Raw genomic sequence first — 22,773 nt, forward strand, 5'->3', positions numbered from 1 at the left:
ATACATTCATTATGTTAATGAATTAACATATTATCTTATCTTAGACAAGCACTGATAGTAAATGAACAGATTATCTAATTCTTGGCATCTTTTGGTGTTTATTATGAGCAATTAAGTGCTTAAAATAGTCTGATTTAGAAAATATAGTCCAATTTTTACACCCTTCTTGAAAGAAAATAAAACAACTTCGCCAGAATTTATCAGTAAAATAACAATTCGCTCAACGGACAAATTTACCAGTCAAAAAGTTTTACCACAAGAATTTTTTCAGATTTAAGTCTTCTTTAAAAGTTAAAATTATTTTACCAAAAGGATACATTTCAATACCATACCATGCTAGCAATATAAAGGGAAGTAAGTTCTCATACCACAAAAATAATCCAAAAGCCAAAATATAAAATATAAAACAAAAATGTTTCTAATGTTTCCCTAGCAATGGAGTCAGAACAGAGATGCTACAGCTCGCCTTATTTAAACATGTATAAAAAAAATTGTCCCCTCTCTAATAAAAGAAAATTTAAAACAAAAAAGATCTGATAAAGAAGATTAAAATAAAGCCGAAATTTAAGCAAGTTCAGGTTGAGAACCTTTTTTATCAAATGAGGGGAACGTATAACTTAAACTCATTTGGTGTGTACCCCCAAGAGATTTTTGGTTTACCTTATTCTATCGCCGTCCCCCGGTTTTCTTAGCTGCAACTGGAGGAAGTGAATCCTCATCGTCCGACTCCACATCTCCATACTGCCAAATCCCACGCCTAGCAGTTTTCGCCTCGTTCTGCAAATCCTCTAAACGATTGAGCATCGACTTTCTCTCCTTCGGTTCCCATTTCTTCCTTTTCTCCAACCTAGCTAGTCCCTCCTGAAATAGTGTCCATCAAGTGAAATTAGCCAATCCCTCATGGGGGCATGATTATTAGAGGTTAAGTATAGGAAAGGGCTATCCTTCAAACCTGCAACATTACAGCATTAATGCTAAGATCTGACTTCTCAGCATGGAGAGTTACAATGAGAACAGTACCAGTTCCCTGTCCCTTGACTTTTCCACCAGAAGCATCCCTTTCCTCTATAACAGCATTAAACTGCAGTGAGCTTCCTAATGTCTGCTCACTCAAAAACTGGGCGGCCTCAGTACCGAACTCATCCTCGAGGCTTGGAACTTTAAGAAATGCAAGACTGCATAACTGAGCAAGCCCGGGAGTCAATGATACCGATGGATCAAGTGGTCTTAATTGACTGTATGGAACCTCCTCTTGATTCCCATAATCAAGATAAAACACTTCAAACTTGTCTTTCGGAGATTCAACTCCTTCTCGAGGTGCATTGACAATCTTCACAAGTCAAACCAAGATGCATTCAGTATTAAGCTATAAAAAGGGAAGTCAAAGGCAAGACACTTCAGCAGCAAAACCAGACAAACAAAGTCATAAGGAAGATGGGGAAAATGAAGAAAAAATAAAGCCTTAAGGAATCAAAATCAAGTACGCGGAACTAACCATTGCACGATTCCAAGAATTATCCATACTAAACTGAGCAAGGACAATGTCACCCTTCTTAGGATTAAAAGCACCAATCACAGGAGCTTCTTGAATATTTAAAGCTGCAAGCTTTTGCTGAATAGATGATACTCTCTGATCTCCAACCGTCTGGACATAAAATTTTCCACCACCCAATACTTCTGTAACCACAACCTGAAAACAACAACAAACATAATGCACCAGTTCAAGACATTCAAATGGCATCATTTGGTTGAGTTCTAGAGCACCTTCAGCAATTCTTTTTGTTTGCTTTCGATGGTGGCTTGTTCATTAGAATCTTCCTCTCCTTCAACATAGTTCTCCCAAATCTACAAATAAAAATTTAAAGAAATAATGGAAAAAAATTTCAATCAACATTACCAAAAAAACGGTGGTTATAAAATATATGTAATGCCTCATACTTTCAGTTTCTGCCTCTTGGCAGATTGCTCAGCCTGTTGAAGAAGATGAAAATCAGAAATCCTGTCAGCACCAAATGGAGTTTGTAGCTTTGCAAGGCCAGTCTCAAGGAGTGTCACAGCCATATTGGTTCTCGACTCCCACAAAGAACCCAAAAATGTTCCAGTTCTATCGACAGTTTCCACTTCAATCTGTGTAGAAAAACATACATTTGTTAAAAAGAAAAACAACTAAATGGCAGACAAGAAGTTCAAAGAGAAAGACCTATACCTCCACATCTCTCTGCATGATCTTTCGTCTCATCAGTGCTATGGCTTCATCTGAATAGGGCTCATCACGGCCGGGACATCTGACACCAGAAAACGAAAACGCAATGCTACAAGTTTCCTTAGGGATCAACAACTTAAAACGATGACCACTTAAGACATATTCCACAACAGCTGGAACCCTCCTGCTCCGGTGCAGGAATGGCAAGAAGTCTCTAGCTCTCTTGGCTGATGCCTGGAAGTAGACAAGACAGTATATAAAAATTTGAATTCAAATAAGAAATAGAAATATACCAGCAAGAAAGTAATTAACATAAAGGACACATTGCTAACCACTGTAAGGTCTGTTATGTGCATGACTGGAGGATCCTTGGCAGAATGAATTCCTTTCTTCCCAGAAATAGCACGAGATTCAGCAGCCAAAAGGGCATCATAATAGTTAGATCTTTCCTCAAAATCCCTATGTCTTATCACTGTGCCAAAGCCACGTCCAACCACCATCTCAGCGACATTCAAGCCAGGTTGCTGGCTACCAGCTGTGAATGAGGCAGCAGCAGAAGCATCGTCACCGTCACCCTTAACAGGAGACATAAGGAAGACCGAGCCGAAATCCATTACCCTTGAATCTGCAGGTGCAGCAGTAGCCATAGCTTCATCTGCCATGGTGACCTTCCTGGAATATTCCATTTGTACATCCACCTGACAAAAGTTTGAAAATTATAAATAAGGCCTGACAAAAGTCTGCTGAAAATTATAAATAAAGGCTCCTAAGACTACCAAAATATAAGATTTAAAAGAACAGGAATCCAAACCTGTCTTCCAATAAGGCGTGTTCTTAAAAACTCCCTTGCTTCCCGGGCATAAGCAGCAGGCTTTTCATCTCTACGAGGATTGCCCATTTTTGGACATCTAATGCTTGAAAGATTGACTCGGCGCTCCGCGAGAGGACTGCCATATGGGACACAATCATCAGCCACAACAATGCAGTCCCCACTAACAACCTCCACAACCTGCGAAAAAATCATACTATTAAAATAATTACAAAAAAAAACTACCTACTACAAATGGTACAAGAAAAATGACATGAAAAATTAATTAAAAAATAATGTTGCTATTACCTTTCCTGTGAAGTTTTGATCACGAATTGCCTTTGAGTTTGTAGCTGGGGGTACATAGTTTGTCCAGATCCTCAGCCGAGTCTTCTTGGCTTGAAGCTCTGCAGCTTTCAACCGCCGCTTGGCATCATCTTCCATCATATTAGCACTCCATTCAACATATTTTGCTAGACCCTTTATTTAGAGAAGAAATGGTTAGGTTGAGAGAGGAGCGAGGGGAAGACACCAATAGAGAATTCAGAATACATCAAAACAAATTCAAGAAAAGAAGAATTCATTGAGTGTTTTATAAAAAAAAATATTGGGATGAAAAGAAGTCTGCTATGCAAAGAAACATTTTAGCTGATACCACAGCATCACATAAAGTAGCATCTAAAACTGCTCATAAGTACATAAAACTAAAAAAATTAAGATGTATGTACAAATGGCACTGACCTTTAAATTATCAAGCGTGCATAGTGATTAGAAAAAGAGAAGGTAACCTAGAGATCTAAACTAGAGCATTGGAAAAAGCAGCTAACAATATTTGTTTCAGAGAATGGCAATTACAGATTACAGATATATGTAAAACCAGTCTTGTAAAAAATCTGGCAATAAAGGAAATATACTTCTTTTAACAACATAACATGAGAAACAAAATGAGGCAAACAAGGAGATAATCATCAAGCTTCTTATACAAACACCATTAAGATACAGCTCCAACACCATTTGCAAACATAAGAAATTTTTTACATAAGCTCTCTTTAACGAATTAAGGAGATTCTTTAAAGATAGCTGAAGTGTAAAAATTCTCTTGGAAGGATATTTTTTCATATTATATCAAGAAACTAATGTCTTTGAGAGAATAAAAATTTTACAACCAAAACAGAACAAAAAACTTAGGCAATGTCTAAGATAAGAATACTACAAAATATAATTCAGTAATATTTCAGTGCTGACAAAATTGATTAAAACATTTATTAGGCACGCAGCAAAACAAAATCCAAGAACATACGTTTTCCACAAGCTCCAAAGCGAGGTCTTTAGCCGTTTCACCTTCAGGATAATAAACTGACCCTATCAAATTGCTAAATTTGTCAACACCTTCAAGGACAATGCGGACCTACAAAATCAATCAAGAATTTAGACGATCTATGCAAAATGCATACACACAAGTCAACTAGAGTATTCATTCACTCACATCTCTACTCAAACAACGAACTTCAGTAAAATATTTAGCTTCTGGTGCAAATGGATCTGGGGCAACTTCAGGAGTAGCTGCTGATGAGGCAGTAAGCCTCTGTGCAGATGTTAAAGGAGCCCGTGGCTCGGCTGAAGCATCTCCATTTTGTTCATCAGAGTTCAAATCAACAACAGTTTCTACAGCTGCCCTTCTACCCATTGATGGGGCCTAAATAAACAAGAGAAATTATAGATATTTAAAAGAAAAACTCGTATGGCAAATGAAAACAAACAAAAAAAAAAATCACTGAACCAAAGTTTAGAACATGTACCTGGATACCCGCAACAAACACTTGCACAAACTGAAAATCTGGAAGCAAATAGACTCGAAGAGTACTACCATCACGAACCTGCTCGACAACACCTTGCATTGGACTACCCTTATTTGCAGCTAGAAGACCCATGGCATCCAAGTTACTAGGGTCACCAATGGCAGATGGAGGCAAATTCCTGATAGAAGCCTCAGCAGCACCAGGTACCTGCACCAAAATTACAAAGACCAGGATCATTTAAATACTACTCTTTGCTAGGTCAGTGAGACAGTCAATTTCTAATGGACTGTTACAAAGGGGAAAGAAATTACCTTGCTCCATCGACCCAAACCTTGTTGTTTGGCTTGCTCTTCAAGGCGCAGCAAATCAGAAAGAAAAGGACTTGCTTCCCCTTTCTGCTGTCCTTGCTCCCTAACCTGTACAAACCAGGCTCGGTTGAAGTAAATACCGAAAAAAAAAAAAAGAAAAAAAAATTGAATCGCCTCTCTCCAGTATTATGACAAACTGAAAGGCAAATTACCTTCGCCCAGCCTTCAGAGACAACCAACATTGCAACATTTTTGTCAACAAGGTAAACAGAGCCAAATTCTCTGCCAATGCTTGGTACAGCATATTCGATTCTGAAAGTGATTTCCTAAGTAAAGAATAAATCAATTTAGAACCAGTCTTATTCTAAACAACCAAATGTCATCAATAACAAAAATGACCAGAATAATTCAAAAGGAGCAGCACCTTTCCTATGCAAAGCTTCCTCAAATATTCTCTGCTGTCCCAGGCAAACGGCTCATCAACACCTCCTCTACGGGCCTATTAACAAAATAGAGGGCAAAACAAGACAAGAAATACAAAAACAAAAGCATCAACAGGAAGGTTGACTCAATCGACATGCACCAAAATTTCTCTTAGACTGAAGCAGTTATACAATCAAAACACTAACCTAGTACCGTATAAATTCTCAAAGTAACAATCATTCAGCAAAACCATTATCCAAACAAAACAAAACTAATCAGTACATAAATGTCAACAAACAAGCAAATCGTTAAATTTAACAGAGACTCAAATGAGCTTTACCAGTCTGGGAGCAATGATAGATGCCAAGGTAATGGTTTTCTCAGGTGGGAGTCCAGGCCTGGTACTGGAATTGGACGTTACTACCAAGCAATCCCCCGATGGAACTGCCTTGACTTTCGCTTTGTACCATTGCGTTCCCCCAGCTATTGATGCCGCCATTCTCAACGGCTAAGATCTACATCAAATTACCAAACACTCCACTTTCAACATCATTATTCCATAAACATAATAATAATAATAATAATAAGCAACATTCTAAATAACGGAATTTCAGAATAAAATTCCAGATCTGTAACATCCGATTCATCGCAACTTCAAAACGACCGAAAATTCATAGTTTAATCTTATAAAAGTCTGCATGCATCAACGGAACGTTGAAATATACACAACAGAATCGATTTAAAACGCTTTGATCTGTTACTTTGATCATACGAAACTACAAGAGCTACAAAGGAAAATCAAACAATTTTGAAAAATATATATATATATAATCATGATTAATACTATTACATAAAAAATCAGATTATAACAATAATAAAAAAAAAAAGATCTAACGCCAAAAAAAAGAACTGAAAATTTATCAGAAATGATATTTTACCTGAATCAGCTGAGAAAAACTGGAAGCTTATTGATCTACGGGAAAATCGGAAAAAAAATTGAATGATTTATTTAGAAAAAATAAATAAATTTTAAAAAATAAAAACACCAAGTGATGAGGGCGAGACGGCTATCAGAGTTAAGTTAGAGAAAGAGGGCTTATATAGAAACGGAAAGGTAGGCGAGGTGGTGATGAAGGTACCCTCTGTTTTTAGGGAAATTACATGAAATGTCACAAAATATACATTTTTTAAGTTGAAAAAAAAAGCTGATTTCGGATTTTTGGATTTAGATTTGTTTCTGATTTATGCCAGATTTTGTCCTTTCCTATTTATATCTAAAAACTATCGGGGTTTGACATCTGATATCACCATGAGTTTTTTTTCAATTAAAATTTTTTAATTTTAAAGTTAATTATTTTATTTTCTACTGAGATTTGTTTTATTATAACATCAAGAACTAATTAGATGTAACATTTATGAATTACATAATTTTTTTTTAACTGAGGGTGTAAGAATTGAATTTTGATTTTCTTATAAAAAATAGTAATTTAAAAGTAAAAAATTATTAGTATTAAAATTCAAATATTAAATTTATTAAATGTTACTTTATAAAAATAATTATATAAATTAATTAAATTAAATTTTAAATTTTGATAATTAAAATAAAAATTAAATATTTTACTTATAAATCTCACAATTGCACTTGATCATTAACAAATTACATTAATTTTTTTGGCTAGTAGACAAATTACATCAATTTTCGGGTAGTTGTTTTTTTTCATATTTTTTATTAAATTTAAAAAAAATAAATATATTAGATTTTATGGGAAATGATCAAGTTATACAAAAAAAAGTTTTATATTTTTTTAACTGTTAGTTTTAATAAATCCAAAAAATAAGAGAGATAAATTAAAAAAATTATTTAATTTCATCCCTTAAATTTATTAAAATTAATAATTAAAAAATATAAAATTAACAAATTTTATATTAATATAAGTTGATTATTCTCTTATATTCATAACTTAAAATACCGAATTGATAAAAGAATTAAAATAGTATATTTAGTATCATTTTTCTATATCAATCAATAAGTTTAAGTAATAGTAGTAGTTGAGCATATTTCTACTTTTGTAAGAAGTAGGAAAGACCAATTCAATAAGTTATACATAAATTTAAGAAAAATTATTTGATATATTTATAATATAATTTTTTAATTTTACAAGAAAGGTTAAAATGAAAATGCTTGTCCTATTTTCTAAAATTAATTTTTTAAAATATATAATAAAAAAATATATGTCATTATTTTTATTTCGTTGGTGAAATTAAAAATTTATTTGATAATTTTTTTTAAATTGAATAAGATAAACAGAAAACATTTTCTACAATAAAAAAGGGTTTACATTTCAAATGACAGAAAACGCACCCATGATTTTCACGGTCTCACCGTTAACTTATAATTTCTGCAACTGCAAGAAACGCAGTACTAAATATGAACAAAATGAAATTCTCTGACCAATAAGCCTCTTTTTGTTGGTTGCAGTGTTTGCTCTTTTTACTAACAAATTTTCTTTCTCATTCTATTTCATAATTTTTTCTGTATAGTGGTATTATATAAAAAATAATAATTTTTCTTAATTTTTATTAAAAAAAACACAATTAAGTATTTTAATTTTGTTTTAATTAAACATTTTATTTCTCATGCTTATTTTATTAACGATAATTTGATATGATGAAAATTTTATTAATAATATCTTAACATGTTATATATTTTTATTAATCATTATTTATTATATCTATATTTTTATTAATAACGTTAATTAATAATGTAAAATATTTGATAAAAATAAAATTAATGTACTTAATCATGAATTTTTTATAAATATCAAATTATTAAAAGTATACATGTTTAAGAGTTGAGTTATTTAATCGAATTCCAAAATCCAAGATTTTAAAAATTTTAAACATAAATTTTAAATTCGTTAAATGATTTAAACTTAAATTTTAAGCTCGTTTAAAAAATGAATTAGGCTTTAGATATAACATTTAATGTCCAACCTTGGCCTAATAATTATTTTGTATATTTTATTTTTATAGTTATATTATATAAAATAAATAATCAAATAATAGATGTGTACAAGTTAATACCTTATGTCTACCTTATCCAATCCACCTAAAAACAAAATTAAATTAACAAAATAATTTGTAGGCTTTATTTTTTTATTATTTATTTTCATATTAATATTATTATAAAATTTATTTTTATTTTTTTATTTAAAAAAATTAAAATATAAGCATGCTTGAACCGAACTTGTTTTCATTTAAGGCCAACCTAGATAATAAAATGAGACATATGTTTCAAGTTGCATTCGGGTAAACTTGAAATTTATTGATATTCTATCTAAGTTCACCTCAAATCTAAACCAACTTGACTTATGAATAAGTCTAGTTAAAAATAATATAATTTAAAAGCCAAATTATATATTAACCATAAGAGGGTGTTTGGATAAAATTTTTTTGAAATAAAGACATTTTAAAATGCATCATTTTAAAAAATTAACATTAATAAATATTTTGTTTGAAAAAATATTTATTAGAAAGAAATTTAATCTATTGGAATTTGACGAAAATAAAAAATAATTACAAAAAATTATATTAAACATAAAATATATATATAAATAAAATTTACAATATGGTATCATTAGATTTGTAAAAATATAGATATTATTAATAATATAAAAATAAAAATATATATATTAAAATTAAATAAAATTTAGAGGAATTTTAAAAAATCACCTCTATTGAAATTTCAAACAAAAAAATTGAGCTTTGAAATTCTACCTAAAATTTGAAATTCTCTTTTATTTTTACCTAAATAAATACATTTATTTTTAAACTTTATAAAACTTTGACTGAAATATTCAAATGCTCAATCAAAACACACCCCAAAAAACTATCCTAGCTAACTTGCTCCAGGGAGTAAAGAATCTATGAACCAAATTTTACTTCATTTGCTCAACACATCAAACACATGGTTGACTCCAAGCTTGTAAAGACAAAGTACATCTTAAAACTATCCTAGCTAACTTGTACCTCAGGGAAAGGCAAGGGCCACAGCACTTTATTTGGAGAATCTCATTGCTAGGCGGCATGGACAACAAAAGTTGTGCCTTAAGGTATATGGGTAAAGCCTGGATAACTTTCTGCCTGCTGAAGGAAGATTTATCCGTATTTTTCTCAGGATGATGCAAACAGAATCTCATTCCATTGGATGATAGTATGATTCTTCAATATCACTTTAACTGTTTGAAGATGCAATGTAAAAACAACAACGAGTCAGATCGGGATGAATATTTATTCGTTTCAAATTTAATTTAATTTTATATTTATAATACTCGATTTAATTTAATTTGATTTTTAATTTTTTTTATACATTAGTTAATATTATATAAAATCGTATCCGATTTGATTTGACATAAAATAATAAAATATTAATTTTTAATATAAATATAAAATTAAATAAATATATAAATTTATATAAATTTAAAATTTTAAAAAATTTTAAAAATAATTTTTTATGTATATACAAATGAATCGAGACAAATTTTTTAAAATTTAATTATGATTTTTATTTTTTAATTACTCGACTCGAAACTTAATTTAAAAAAAAAAAAAATCAAACTTCAAAGAGAAGAGTTAGGCTGCCATCCCTAGATCCAACCGTCTAGGAGGGTGGTAAATGAAGGGGGATTTGGGATTGTGTCATTTGGTCCAAGATCATCAATGGGGAGGGCGCCGCTTAATTGTGGTGATTTTACGACAGACGGGTAAGCCATTGCCATTGCCATTGCCATTGCCATTGCAAATGCCAATGCATGCATTTTGAAAGAAAGAAAATAAGAAAAAAAAAAAGATAAAAACAGTTCAATTTAAGATTTCGGAGGATAGTATTAATTACTGTTTGTCATCCACAGACGTTACAACCAATATTAAAACATAATTTTTTTTTATACACAGAATGAACATAACTCATAAAAAAAAAAAAAAGAAAAAAAATCCTAATTTGAAATAAAAAAACTTTTATATTCTCTTTAAGAGCTCGTTAATCACTAAATCAAGAGTCAAAAACACAACATTAAAACATAAAGTTGACATAATAAACATTGATTTGGCTTAGTTTATATGTTGAGATAATACCAGTTGATTAGTTGTCTTTATAAGGGTTCAACAAAGTAGTCAAGTTCATGCATAAAATTAAAGTTTTTTAATTAATATTTAAGATTTAATCGTTATCTTGACATAGATGTCCAGTGTGACCTGATGTTTATAAAATTATATCTTTTAATATAGTAATTTATTTCAATAAATTTTATTAGAGTAATTTTTTTTTTATGAATCAATAATCTGTTACTAATTTTATAAGCTTTTTGATGTAGCGAATGCAACTGTAAAATGAAGTAAAAGAAACTTAAAAGGCGGATCAAGATCAACCACGTTGACTTTGAAGTTTGACCAACTTGGTCTTTTTTTTATCGTGTTCCCTCCACATTCACGGACTAGATTACTTCAAAACGATGGTTCAAATCCCCGTGCAAAGCAACGGCCTTCGACGCTCATATTTTCATCCTGGAATTCTCTCTCTCCTAAAATTAGCGTAAACCGTACGGATCATATTTCAAACTTGCAAAACCTCCATCCCTCTTTCAACTGTCAATTTATCTTCTTTTTTTTTTTTTTTTGTCAATCTCGTCCTATTGTTCAGTTTTTTTCATTTATTTGTGATTTTTTTTGTTTTTTGTTTTTTTTTATTCATTTGGCATTCTTGATTTTTGATATTGGTGCTTAAAAGTTTCTTCTAGGATTAAAAGCATTGAATGAATACAAATCACAAAAAGAACAGGAAACTAAAGAACAATGCGATTGTGCTGCTACTGCTTTGATGGATATGCCTTCATTAATCAGTTAAACGAACTTGGACTTTGGCCAAATAAGAAATAACCCTGGGTTAATTTGATATTTTTATGCATTTCTTTGTTTAATTGTATCTGAAGGGTGTTTGTATAGCATGGAAATTATGTTTCATGGTTCCATTGTAGTTTAAAGTTTAAACCTTCGTGTATGCAAATATAAGAAGATGCTTAAGGTCCCAGAGCATCAGGTTGCAGGTCACCAGGCCATTGATGGAAATCTTGGCCCCCTCGTAGATGATTCAGGACGTTTGTACAAGCCTATCTAGGATGATGAACGTGGCATCAAGGAGCTGGCCTTCTATAAATCATTCTCTTCCAATACATGGGTTCCAGACTACATCCGCAAAAATTTTCCTGTTTTCTATGGCAGTCAACTTTTGGAGGCATCTGATGGATCTGGCTTGAGCCTCCATCTTGTCTTGCAAGATTTAGCCTCAAATCGCCGTAATCCATCTATCATGGATGTTAAGGTTTGTTTCAGAACATGGTACCCTGAAGCATCGGACTACTACATCCAAAAGTGCCTTGAGAAGGATAGAAAAGCCACCACTGTGTCTCTAGGTTTTAGAATATCTTGATTGCAATATATGAAAGCAAGGAATCAGGATTCTGGAAGCCAGGAAGGAAGGAAGTCCAGAGCTTTACTGCTGATAGTGTTAGATTGGTTCTGAGAAAGTTTGTTTCATCAAATTCTTCTGTTGGTAATGTTAACCCAGATTGTTCTTTTGCTCTTAGCCTATATGGTGGTTCTGCATGGATTTTGGAACAATTATTAGAGCTGAAAGCATGGTTGGAACAATTACCATTTTCATTCATTTTCACTTCTAATTTTGTTTGATAAGGAATCCATTTTGAACCGAAAGACTCCAGTTGCCAAAGTTAAACTCATTGATTTGCTCATGTTGTGGAAGGCAGAGGTGTTATTGACCATAATTTCCCGGGTGGACTCTGCTCTTTGATTAAGTTTGTGTCTGAGATTCTCCCGGAATTGAAGGAACCCTCAATCAAAGGTGGTTTTGTGGAATCTGAGAAGAAATGCATTTGTAATAATAATGGCAATTACCAACAGAGTTAAAAAGGAGGATACATATCCATAGTTCTTAGTTTTCGTCTACTCTCTTAGACATGAATAATTTTCTAACAGGATGTATCTTAATTGTAGAGAGAGATTGTTATTTCTGTTCCAATAAAAATTTTGACATGGTAAGTGGCAGCTTGGAAACTTGCACAGTCAAGATCTTTTGACAGAAGGGACCATTGTGCTCTTCCAGTAGTAACATTTACAATTTTGTCTACTGTCCATGTTTATATTCCATTAGTAATATGTCCTATTTCCTACATGCATGAAGACAAACTGCATATATAGATATATAGATATATATTCTTATTTGAATGTAATAAAAGCATATAAAATTACAAAAAAAAAATTGTAAATGGTCAAGAAAAGGGGGCAAAGATCTTTGTACAATAGAGACAGAGTGGGATCAATTGTGGATTAAAAATTCTCTTTATGGAAATCAAACTTGGTGGACGTCTTGTGGGAAAAATCTAAAGCTAGTTGACGTAGCTCCTTTGTCAGCGCCGGTGCTCCACAATAAAACACCCCTATCATTTCACAACAACATTCATCATCATGAAAAGTACTAACACTTTTTCTTAAATAAAGATATGAAATTTGGTAGTTCAGTGTACGTACCAACTCGAGAGTTGTTGTGATTAACAGCGATTTGTTTGTAGACACTGCGCCAATTAGGCTTGGCGAAGTGGGATTTTACTCTTGTACCAGAGACGATGTCGACGCCATTTTTAGCATGATTGAGAGACTGAAGCATGGCAATGAGAGCAGAGCGAGCATCACCTTCTTCGTAAACACTGGTGCAGTAATTGTGGAGTTCAATGACATGGTTGTGGTCCATTTCAGCTACCTCATTCATTATTCCTTTAAACCAATCAAAGGAGCCTTGTTCCCTCGTCACCCAGTAAAAGTATGCCCTCCTTGTCTTGAAGTTTTCTTTTCTTTTGGAACCAAATGGACTCGTTTTACTAATGCCGACCCCATTTCCATTCTCCAGGGCACAAATCTCTTCCTCTTTCCTGGCCCTGATGTTCTTCGCTATGTCCTTGACAATGCTGATCATTGGGGTTGCTCCAATCCCCAACCCAACTAGCAAAACCACTTCATATTTCTTGTAGTCTTGTGCTGGTGCTCCATACGGCCCATCGATTAGAACTCTTGGGAAACTGTTCAATCACCAATCAACATATTGAAGAATTTAGTGTTAACACATCATTTGTCATATGAAATTCTCCTTTTTTCCGCAAGTGAAAAAGGACATGTCTGAAGGAATCTACAACTAAACTTGGAAACAGCATTTTGCACTACTTCTTTCTGTGTTATTGGGATATCCACTTCCATGAATGATGGTTTGTGAACTTTCTTGCCATAGGTTTTAAAGCTGACAGAAACCATGTTTGTATTTGTCTTAGTTGGGTTTTGAAACAAAAAATTTAGTTCATGAATCAGGATTTGAAGTTATTGTTTGTAAATCTAAGCAACCCAATTTCGGCAACAACAAGAGAGTAATTGAAAGATAAATTCCTCATTATTTTCAAGATCTTGATGCTATATTTTTTGTCTTCTTGCTTAGAGGCGACAGACAAAAATGAAAACTCATGAAATATAGTAGGATTTCTACTTTCAATGACGTAGGCCTTTGCGATAGCATATGGCACCACATGACAGTGAGAAATGACAAACAAAGAAAATGACATTTCTATATAGCAGCCAATGGCACTAACCATGGACCATTTCATGGTCAAAATTGACGATTAAGTTTATATATTATATGTGATTCGCTTGTTTTCCTTCAGCCATACAAAGCATTAAAATTTTTTAGCTGTCTAAGCGTAAATCGATGAGTAAAATATATGAAGAATTACTAAAAAAATCATAAGCCGGTGACATGATGCTCTAAACAAAGCATAATAAAGAGTTGTGTAGAACAACTCTTACTCATTTCACGTCGATCGGATTAAATTAATACGGGTTGACCTAAGGGTAATGCTTGTCACGTATAGATCAAAGATTGATTTCTTCCCACGTAACCTTAAATCATGTTTTTATAGTCTTGGAAAGGAAAAGTTAAAAAAGAAGAAAGGAAAGAGAAGAAAATGGTGATAAAGTTATCACTTTCCCCAGTTGAACTAACTTACTCTGGGCTATTTGTTCCTTGCAAGCAGTCGGCTCTAAGGAGGCCACTTTTCCCATTAGTAGGTTGTTGACAAACCTGGAAGAACAAATTCTTTGAACGTAAATGTCGGCAGGTATTACTCACAACAAGAACATGTAGGAGAACTGTTCACCTCTGAAAATACGGTCCTGAGTTGTCGAGTCCAGTCGCCAAGAGTCCTAATATGTACACTGAGATAGTCATCTCCCGGGGCGGAAGTAATGGAAAATGGGTGCCTGTTTCGATTTGAGCAGTCATTGTCATGCGTTGACACTATTAATTTAGTAGTAGTAACCTATATTTTGATGATAAGGCTTACCATTCAAATGGAGACACCGCAGCGCAATTGACAAACATGTATTGTCCACTCTTGTATCTAAATCCATGGGGCCTTGACATGTGAAGTGCTAGTACATTTCCAGGATAAACAGCAACCTGAAAATTTCAAGGCAGATTAGAGATCTGGATGAATTTCATTTTTCCCAGTAAGTTGAACGCATTGGGATCAAATACAGTGACCAATTGCTTACCTTTAGTATTGTAACAGCCTTGATGCTTGATCTAAGCAGCCTTGTCAATCTTTCACATAAGTAAAGGATAACTGGAACTGCCAAGTACATCCAAGTCTGTCATTTCCAAAAAAAATAAAGTTTTGGTTAAAAATCAAATACCATAACAAGGATGTTTAATGTATTGAATATCTGGAATTTGCAGTGATCATTGCTTACCGTTTTCTTGTACCATTTCTTGGTCAGGTAGAGCTTGACTCCATGCACAATGAGGAGCGTATAAACAATGACAAATAGATGGTGAGAGTACCAGAAGGCATTGAAGCCAGTGAGCTTCTTCAGAGGCTGGGGAAGGTTCATCCTACCCCGCCTGAAGCAAGGTGCAGCTAACGTGAAAGCTATTGCCATTAACACCACCATTACGATCCCAGTTACTCCTTCCGGGCCCTCCACAAAATGCCAGTAGCTCTTGGGTTGTTCTCCAAAATATTGTATCATTGGCTCATACTCATCAGGAGTGGCATGAAGCAGGCGGGGGAAATCACATGTCAAATGAGAAACTGCATGTATGCCAACCCCAATCGAAATTCCAACTGCTATCACCTGTAATAAAGTAATCAAGAAAACCCATTAACTAATTTTTAGTTTATAATTCTTAACATATATGAAGCCGTGTTCTCTGTTACCTTGTGAAAGTTGAGGTTGTCATCAAAGGGAACGGCAACACCTAATTTTGTCTTGTTCCTTAACCAGGTTATGGTGTTACGGCAGACTGGTAGCAAAATCAGAGCCATATTCAATTTAAGTGTCTCAGCCGCACCTTTGGCAAAGCAAACACAATTCCCCATTACATCGAATACATCTTTCCTCCTTTGATATTGCACATATTTGTATGTAAATAGGCCGCACATAACCCCAATCCACAGAGCCATCACCCATGCTCTCTGCCAGTTATCTAACAAGAAATACTTAGTGTCATGGTAGAATCGCCTCACTGGGTTATTTTCATATGCAGGCATAAGCTTCTGGCTAAGCATTTGGCTCAGGTTCCGGCTTTCTCCTCTTACAGATTGGTTTGGTGCTTGTAGCAGAAGCCTTTCCAGGTTGTTTATCTATTAAAAATAAGCTTCTGGTCATGAAATTGAAGTCAAAAAGTAAACACAAAGCCAACAAGTAAAGAAATGAGTGAATTACCATGATATATCCTAGATGATCTGGATCTAATTCTTCCATAATCAAGGCTGCATATTCCGCAGCTTGTTTCTGGATATTTGAGAGTTTGTTTGCAGAGGCACTGAGGCTGATAATCTGTAAAAGTTCATCAACAGTTAGATATAAATTTGACAAAAAAATTATGTAAAAAAATCTGATACAAAGCACATGCTTGATCATTCAAAACAACAAATGAAATTACTGTTAAGGAACATATTTTATGGTTCGCTTCTTGGTTTTTCTATCCACAATTTTTTTATAGCTGCAATCGAGATTCAAGATGCCATACCTCTCTGACTTCCTCTTCCGTTATTCTTCCATCTGCATCTTTATCCACCCTACATTTTGTTAACCACTTAAATTAAGATCAAGCTCTGAAGGCAATGCAAGGTGTGTAGATTATTGATAAACAATTCATCTAAGGTTAAAAAGAAAAAGAAAAAATAAGCAAATTTACATGTCAAAGAAAGTTTGAAGCCTGGCATCGAAGCTTTGATTCGAGATCTGATCCCAAAACTCTTTCAGGTAAACCTTATCAATTGAATCACCTTTAAGGTTTCGTTTTCGAGCAAGTGCATCAAACAACAGCCCTGCGAACTCCTTTGACTCCATTCCTGCCATTACATCGATTCTCACTTAATTGAAATATATGCAACTATTTACTCCAAAAATTCATAGTTTAGATTTGGTATTATTTCAAACAAACCTATGCATTCACCAAATCGTGAACGAGGCAAACCTCCATTGTTAGAGGCAGCAATTTCATCAAACCGCTTCTCTACAGCAGCCCACCCATGTCCACCATCAGTCTTGCTAATAAACTTGAGTCCCTTCAGAGCATGAGCTGCTGCAGACTTAGTCCTATCAAAGCGAGCTGGCTTCCTGGAGAACGATGTCAAGCGCTTCAATTCATGTCCCACCTGCCTAATCTTTGCTGAAGCATTCCTGATCAACATGGATGATCCCACGTTAGATTTCTTCTCATCGTGACCTTTGGCCAGCAAAGTTAGCTCAGGATCTTCTTGCAAATCACCTCCATTTGCAGCCGTTACCCTGTGAACCGCCACGGAGTCATCACGAACATCCAGGGTTATCTCAACATAACCATCATCTTTCGAAGCGCTTGAGTCCAGAACGCTAAACCTGGCATTTTTCCTCCCTACCATTTTGTTTAAAGGTCCGCTCAATGGACCGCTATGGGGCACTTTATCGTTTCCTACAACCTCTGTATCAGAATGATGGTGGTGATCATGATGGTAATGAGGCCCGTCCTCTGAACTCATTTTCTGCTTCTGGATTGATTCCAATTCTCCAGCTATAGCTCTAACAAAGCTTCGCTTGCAATGCAAACAGATTGAAAACTAGAAGAAAACAAAGTACAAAGGCAATATCTGACAATTTCTCTGCTTGTCCTGTTCTGATAAAAAAAAATACTATATTTCTTGGTTTTCTTATTACTAGTTTTTCTCTCTGTAAGTTTAAGAGCAACCACGTTTTGTCAATATATATAGAGCTGAGGATAAAATCTTCAACGAGGTAGAGAAGTGAAGGCTTGACCAGGCACTGATCGTGTTCTTTAATGACGATTAGATGCGCCCGTCATTAACATTCGGCAATGATCATGCATATGCTTGAAAAACCAGCTAAAAACCGACTAGAGAAACATTTTTTTTTACATGATTGGGAACTGATTTGAAGTTTCCTATTCTAGCTTTTCTTCCATGTGCATCGTACTTATTTTTCCCTTTATTTATTTATTTTTTATCAGTAAAAGTTTAAAGTGGGTGACTACCCTATTTCTAAAGTTCAAGCCGATCATCCAATTGAAATTTATGAATTTATTAGATTTTTATTTGTAAATTTTTTGGATTTACAGATCAACTATCTACGAGAGACTGTAGGAAACTCCAACTCGAATGCTTATACACCAAGGCCTCACTCCTTTATCACTTTTACCGATCCTCGTTAGCCTTTATTTTTTTTCCCTCCCTAGAGCTGCAGATAACTTTGCTTTGCTTGACTTTCTTTGAAAGTGAATTGTAAATTACTGTGAGAAGCCGTGTTTTCTGTTTTACAAAAGAGATCGAGGAAGTGGAAGAAGAGATCCGAAAGTTTTGTAATTTGAATTTTAAATTTACTAGATATCATATTATTAAAGTAATTATACGAATCAATAGAATTAAAATTGATTTTCTATAAAAAGAGATGTAGAATATGTTGGATTCATATGTGGTCAACTAAGTTTCATATGGCTGCTGCCAGCTGTACCTTAACCTTGATTTTTTCTTAAACTCAAATGAGAGTGAATTTCCAATAGGTGAAAAAGCACCACCATTGTTGAGTCATTAACCTTAGCATCATAAAAATTCATAAATATTTTAATAATTAATAATAGGAATCCGGATTAGGATTGGGATTGGGAAGTACCTCTAAAATTTTGCAACAGATTAACCGGTTGAGGTTGAGTGGATCCGCACTCTTCCACCTTCCAGGAACTCAGCAGCTTTTTTTTTTTTTTTTTTTTTTTTATCACGATTTAAAGGCCTTATTAGTTCATGTTCTACCATATTGTGCTTGTCTCTAAAATATTATGTTCCCTTGGAATATTCCACATTAATTGATTTTCATGTGCTTGTCTATATTATATTATATATTAATAGATGATTGAAAGCTTGATGGTGGACCATACATTTGTCTTTACTTAACAACCAACAATTTTGCAATAAAAATAGAAAAACACAAATGCAAGCAGGTTGCATGGAGGCCCTTCTGATCCAGGACAGGTTCATCTTCGTTTGGTTGGGTTTATTGTGAGTCTCATAGTTTTAGTTCAGCAGCCTGGGTAGGCCTAATCCAGCTCACTAGGGATAAAAGCCAGTGGACTTGATCAAACCAACTGTTCTATGACTTCGAGGATTCACATCTGTAACTATGAACTCGGGATGATTTTTGTGTTTCCTCCAATGGAGACCAAGTGCATTGCTAATCAAAATAGCACAAAGTTGGATGATATCATATATGCTTAAAATAAAATAAAATAAAATAAAAACTTTATCATTAGATCAAATAATTTAAAATATTATATAATAATACGATATAAATATAATATAAAAATAAAATATAAAAATAATATGATTTAAAATTTTAATAATAATTATATATAAATAAAATAAAATAAAATATTTTATATTTTTATATAACATAAATTATAATTATAATTTTTATATAAATTATGATATAAATATATAAAATTTAATATTTTATATAATATAAATACACGTATCACTAGATCTTGTTACCGTAGCGCTATTATTGCGAGGAACATGAAACACATGGATCAGAAGATCCATTTTGTAGGATTTTGATTGCTCATACACGTCGTCCAATTTGCTCCAATCCCAGCTTTGGCATGGTAGAGAATTTCATTTCTCTTCACTTTGAAAGAGAACGCAGCTCCAGGCGTCAATTGACTCAGCTCAATGCTATCCTTCCTTCAATAACAAAAGAAAGCAAGAAACATGACACTGGTTCCCGGATCAACCGAAAGCTATGCATCGTCTGGGTTCCTGGCACTACCACTTCCGTGCCTCCTGTAAACCTCTCCTAAACCCTTCCTCTTTAGTTTCATTAAACTCCAACTTTGCCTTTAGTTCATTTCTTGACTTAACAGAGAACGCTTGCAATAGGCTTCTTAATTTCTGCAATGATTTGGTTTCACTCAAACAGATACACTCTTCTCTTACTGCTTCAGGCATTATCAATAGTAACTCTCATTTGGGTGCCCAAGTTATCATCAAATATGCCAAATTTGGAGACCACAAGAGTGCTCGCTCAGTGTTCGATACTGTCCACGGTGATAAATCCAGTTCTTTTCTTTGGAATACAATGATTCGGGCATGTGCCAATGGTGGCTGCCACATTGAGACATTGGAGTTATATTCTTCTATGCGTGAAAGTGGTATTTCCCCTAATAACTACACTTTCCCTTTTGTTCTCAAAGCATGTGCTTCGAAATCGTTGATTATCGAAGGGAAAGTTGTTCATGGGGATGTTATACGAACTGGGTTTGATTTGGATTTGTATGTTGAGGCTGCTTTAGTAGACATGTATGCAAAATGTGGCCAGACTGATGAGAGTTTTAAGATATTTGATAAAATGCCAATGAGGGATCTGGTTTGCTGGACTACCATGATCACGGCTTATGAACAGGCTGAACAGCCCCATAAAGCAGTTCTGTTGTTCCAAAAACTGCAACTTGAAGGTGTGTTGGCAGATGCAGTGACTATTGTGAGTGTTGCCTCAGCTGTTGGTCAGTTGGGGCATACCATGAGAGCTAAAATAGTTCATGCTTTTGCCATTTGTAATGGGTTTTTGGAGGATGTCTCTGTTGGGAATGCAATTATTGCCATGTATGCAAAATGTGGGAATGTGAGCAAGGCTCGTCTGGTTTTTGATTTGATGGAGGTAAGAGATGGCATCTCATGGAACTCTATGCTTTCGGGTTACAGTCAAAATGGTCAAGCTAGTGAAGCCTTGTTACTTTTTGAGGAGATGCTGGATTCTGGTTGTAAGCCTAATCCGGTGACATTGTTGATCACGGTATCTGCCTGTGCTTATTTGGGATCTCAACATCTTGGAAGGAAACTTCACGATTTTATGATTGATAAAAAGATTAAAATTGATGCAACTCTTCGTAACGCACTAGTAGATATGTATGCTAAATGTGGAGATTTAGACACTGCTACCAAGATGTTTGATGATATTCATCCAAGGGAAAGGAATACCGCTTCATGGAATGTGCTGATCTCTGGATATGGCGTGCATGGATATGGGAGCGAAGCATTGAATCTCTTCTCACAAATGCAACTGGCAGGCATTAAGCCAGACCATATTACTTTTACCTCCCTCCTCTCTGCCTGTAGTCATGCAGGTCTTATTGTCGAGGGTAGGAAATGTTTTGCTGATATGAAAAAGCACTCTGTGACACCCCAGGCTAAACACTATGCTTGCATGGTTGACATGCTAGGCAGAGCTGGACTCCTGCACGACGCATTTGTTATGGTTCAACAGATGCCAATACCACAAAATGATAGTGTTTGGGGGGCCTTGCTTTTGGCTTGCAGAATCCATGGGGATATTGAATTAGGGGAAACTGCAGCAAGAAGCTTGTTCCAACTTGAACCAGAGCATGCCGGATACTATGTACTAATGTCAAATATATATGCAGCTTCTAACAGATGGCAGGAAGTTGGGAAGTTGAGGCAAGATATGAAGGATAGGGGATTGAGAAAGCCTTCAGCATTCAGTTTGATTGAGTTTGGTAAAGAGGTTCATGGCTTCTTTGCAGCTGATCGAGTGAACCCATACTGGCAGGAAGTTTATAGGAAGGTAGAGAGTTTGGCAGTTGAGATAAAGATGGTAGGGTATGTGCCGGACCTTTCATGTGTCCTGCACGATGTGGAAGAGGAAGACAAGGAGCACATTTTAAACTATCACAGTGAAAAGCTTGCTGTGGCCTTCGGAATCATGAAAACTAATCCAGAACTATCAATTCAGGTTACAAATAATCTGCGCATCTGCAATGATTGCCACTCAGTGTTCAAGTTTGTCTCTTATGTTTATCAGCGGAAGGTTGTCGTTAGAGATGCGAATAGATTCCATCACTTTCAAGATGGAACTTGCTCCTGCAATGATTATTGGTAGCTGCCAAAGTTCAACCCCGTATCTCGGCTTTCTATAGGATGTTCAGACAAGAATTTCTATGACATTCATGCATGCATTTTCCTGGTTTTTGCGCTCTTATTCATTGATCATGGATTGGCTGACAAAGTCCTAGTCTAGTTTGAAGACACTGGAGTAGATATCGATGGGGCTTGACTTTGCAGTTCATATGGATGGCTTTTCCATAATTGCTTACCATGCTTTAATAATTAACATTCTTTGGCTTTGTGGCAGCTCAAACTTGTACGATTGAGACAGCATTGATTTTGAAGGTAGCACATCCGTGGGTTCATGTATTGCTTCATTGAAAATAGCTCGGAATGCAAATGTTCATGCAAAATTAACCATCGAAGGAAGATTCTAAAGCTCCCGACCAACCATGGAAGCGATACTTAAACGTGCTTCTCGGGCCAATCTTGACGTTACCAAAAGTTTTGGCTGTGTCAGGCGAGGACTTGGCACTTTGGTTTTCTTACTTCCGTGCGCGACTCATTCAAAAGGAGACATGTAAATTTTTATGCATTTATTTTATGTTAAATATATATATATATAATATAAAAAAATCATATATCATAATTTATATAAATAATATTAAATTATATTTTTTTGTCTTTTTTTTTTTTTTCATTTTTTTCTGTCTAAAATTAGATATAT

The 22,773-nt window shown here is 34.5% G+C and overlaps 3 protein-coding genes and 1 pseudogene across 4 annotated transcripts; 2 read left to right on the plus strand and 2 right to left on the minus strand.

The window, feature by feature from the left end:
• Positions 1 to 345: 345 nt before the first annotated feature.
• Positions 346 to 6,613, minus strand: LOC111314324 (ribonuclease TUDOR 1-like). 2 transcript variants are annotated; one of them, XM_022915553.2, is made up of 17 exons: positions 6,480 to 6,613; positions 5,882 to 6,056; positions 5,543 to 5,617; positions 5,331 to 5,444; positions 5,122 to 5,226; positions 4,811 to 5,017; positions 4,498 to 4,707; positions 4,312 to 4,419; positions 3,321 to 3,491; positions 3,015 to 3,212; positions 2,536 to 2,901; positions 2,207 to 2,437; positions 1,939 to 2,127; positions 1,765 to 1,845; positions 1,496 to 1,690; positions 953 to 1,330; positions 346 to 861 (listed from the first exon to the last, which is right to left on the minus strand). In XM_022915553.2, exons 2-17 carry the CDS (start codon positions 6,038 to 6,040, stop codon positions 667 to 669), a joined length of 2,982 nt encoding a protein of 993 aa, XP_022771288.1. In that variant the 5' UTR covers positions 6,041 to 6,056; positions 6,480 to 6,613; the 3' UTR covers positions 346 to 666. The 2 variants fall into 2 exon arrangements, with proteins under 2 accessions (XP_022771288.1, XP_022771297.1); XM_022915562.2 differs by having other exon boundaries at positions 5,748 to 6,056.
• Positions 6,614 to 11,464: 4,851 nt separating this feature from the next.
• Positions 11,465 to 12,653, plus strand: LOC111318040 (inositol polyphosphate multikinase beta pseudogene; annotated as a pseudogene).
• A 155-nt stretch (positions 12,654 to 12,808) lies between these two features.
• LOC111318046 (respiratory burst oxidase homolog protein C-like) lies at positions 12,809 to 17,869 on the minus strand. Its single transcript, XM_022920674.2, has 12 exons — positions 17,105 to 17,869; positions 16,856 to 17,012; positions 16,688 to 16,736; positions 16,381 to 16,494; positions 15,873 to 16,298; positions 15,406 to 15,789; positions 15,208 to 15,303; positions 14,997 to 15,112; positions 14,811 to 14,913; positions 14,661 to 14,734; positions 13,144 to 13,688; positions 12,809 to 13,052 (listed from the first exon to the last, which is right to left on the minus strand). The coding sequence occupies exons 1-12, from the start codon at positions 17,679 to 17,681 to the stop codon at positions 12,943 to 12,945; spliced, it is 2,751 nt and encodes a 916-aa protein (XP_022776409.2). The 5' UTR covers positions 17,682 to 17,869; the 3' UTR covers positions 12,809 to 12,942.
• Positions 17,870 to 19,680: 1,811 nt separating this feature from the next.
• On the plus strand, positions 19,681 to 22,718 carry LOC111314340 (pentatricopeptide repeat-containing protein At4g33990-like). The gene is made up of 2 exons (XM_089766137.1): positions 19,681 to 19,990; positions 20,150 to 22,718. The coding sequence occupies exons 1-2, from the start codon at positions 19,948 to 19,950 to the stop codon at positions 22,099 to 22,101; spliced, it is 1,995 nt and encodes a 664-aa protein (XP_089622263.1). The 5' UTR covers positions 19,681 to 19,947; the 3' UTR covers positions 22,102 to 22,718.
• Positions 22,719 to 22,773: the final 55 nt, after the last annotated feature.

The sequence above is a fragment of the Durio zibethinus genome, chromosome 9 (genome assembly GCF_047325235.1).
Source record: "Durio zibethinus cultivar Kanyao isolate XHJ-2024 chromosome 9, ASM4732523v1, whole genome shotgun sequence".
NCBI classification, from domain to species: domain Eukaryota; kingdom Viridiplantae; phylum Streptophyta; class Magnoliopsida; order Malvales; family Malvaceae; genus Durio; species Durio zibethinus.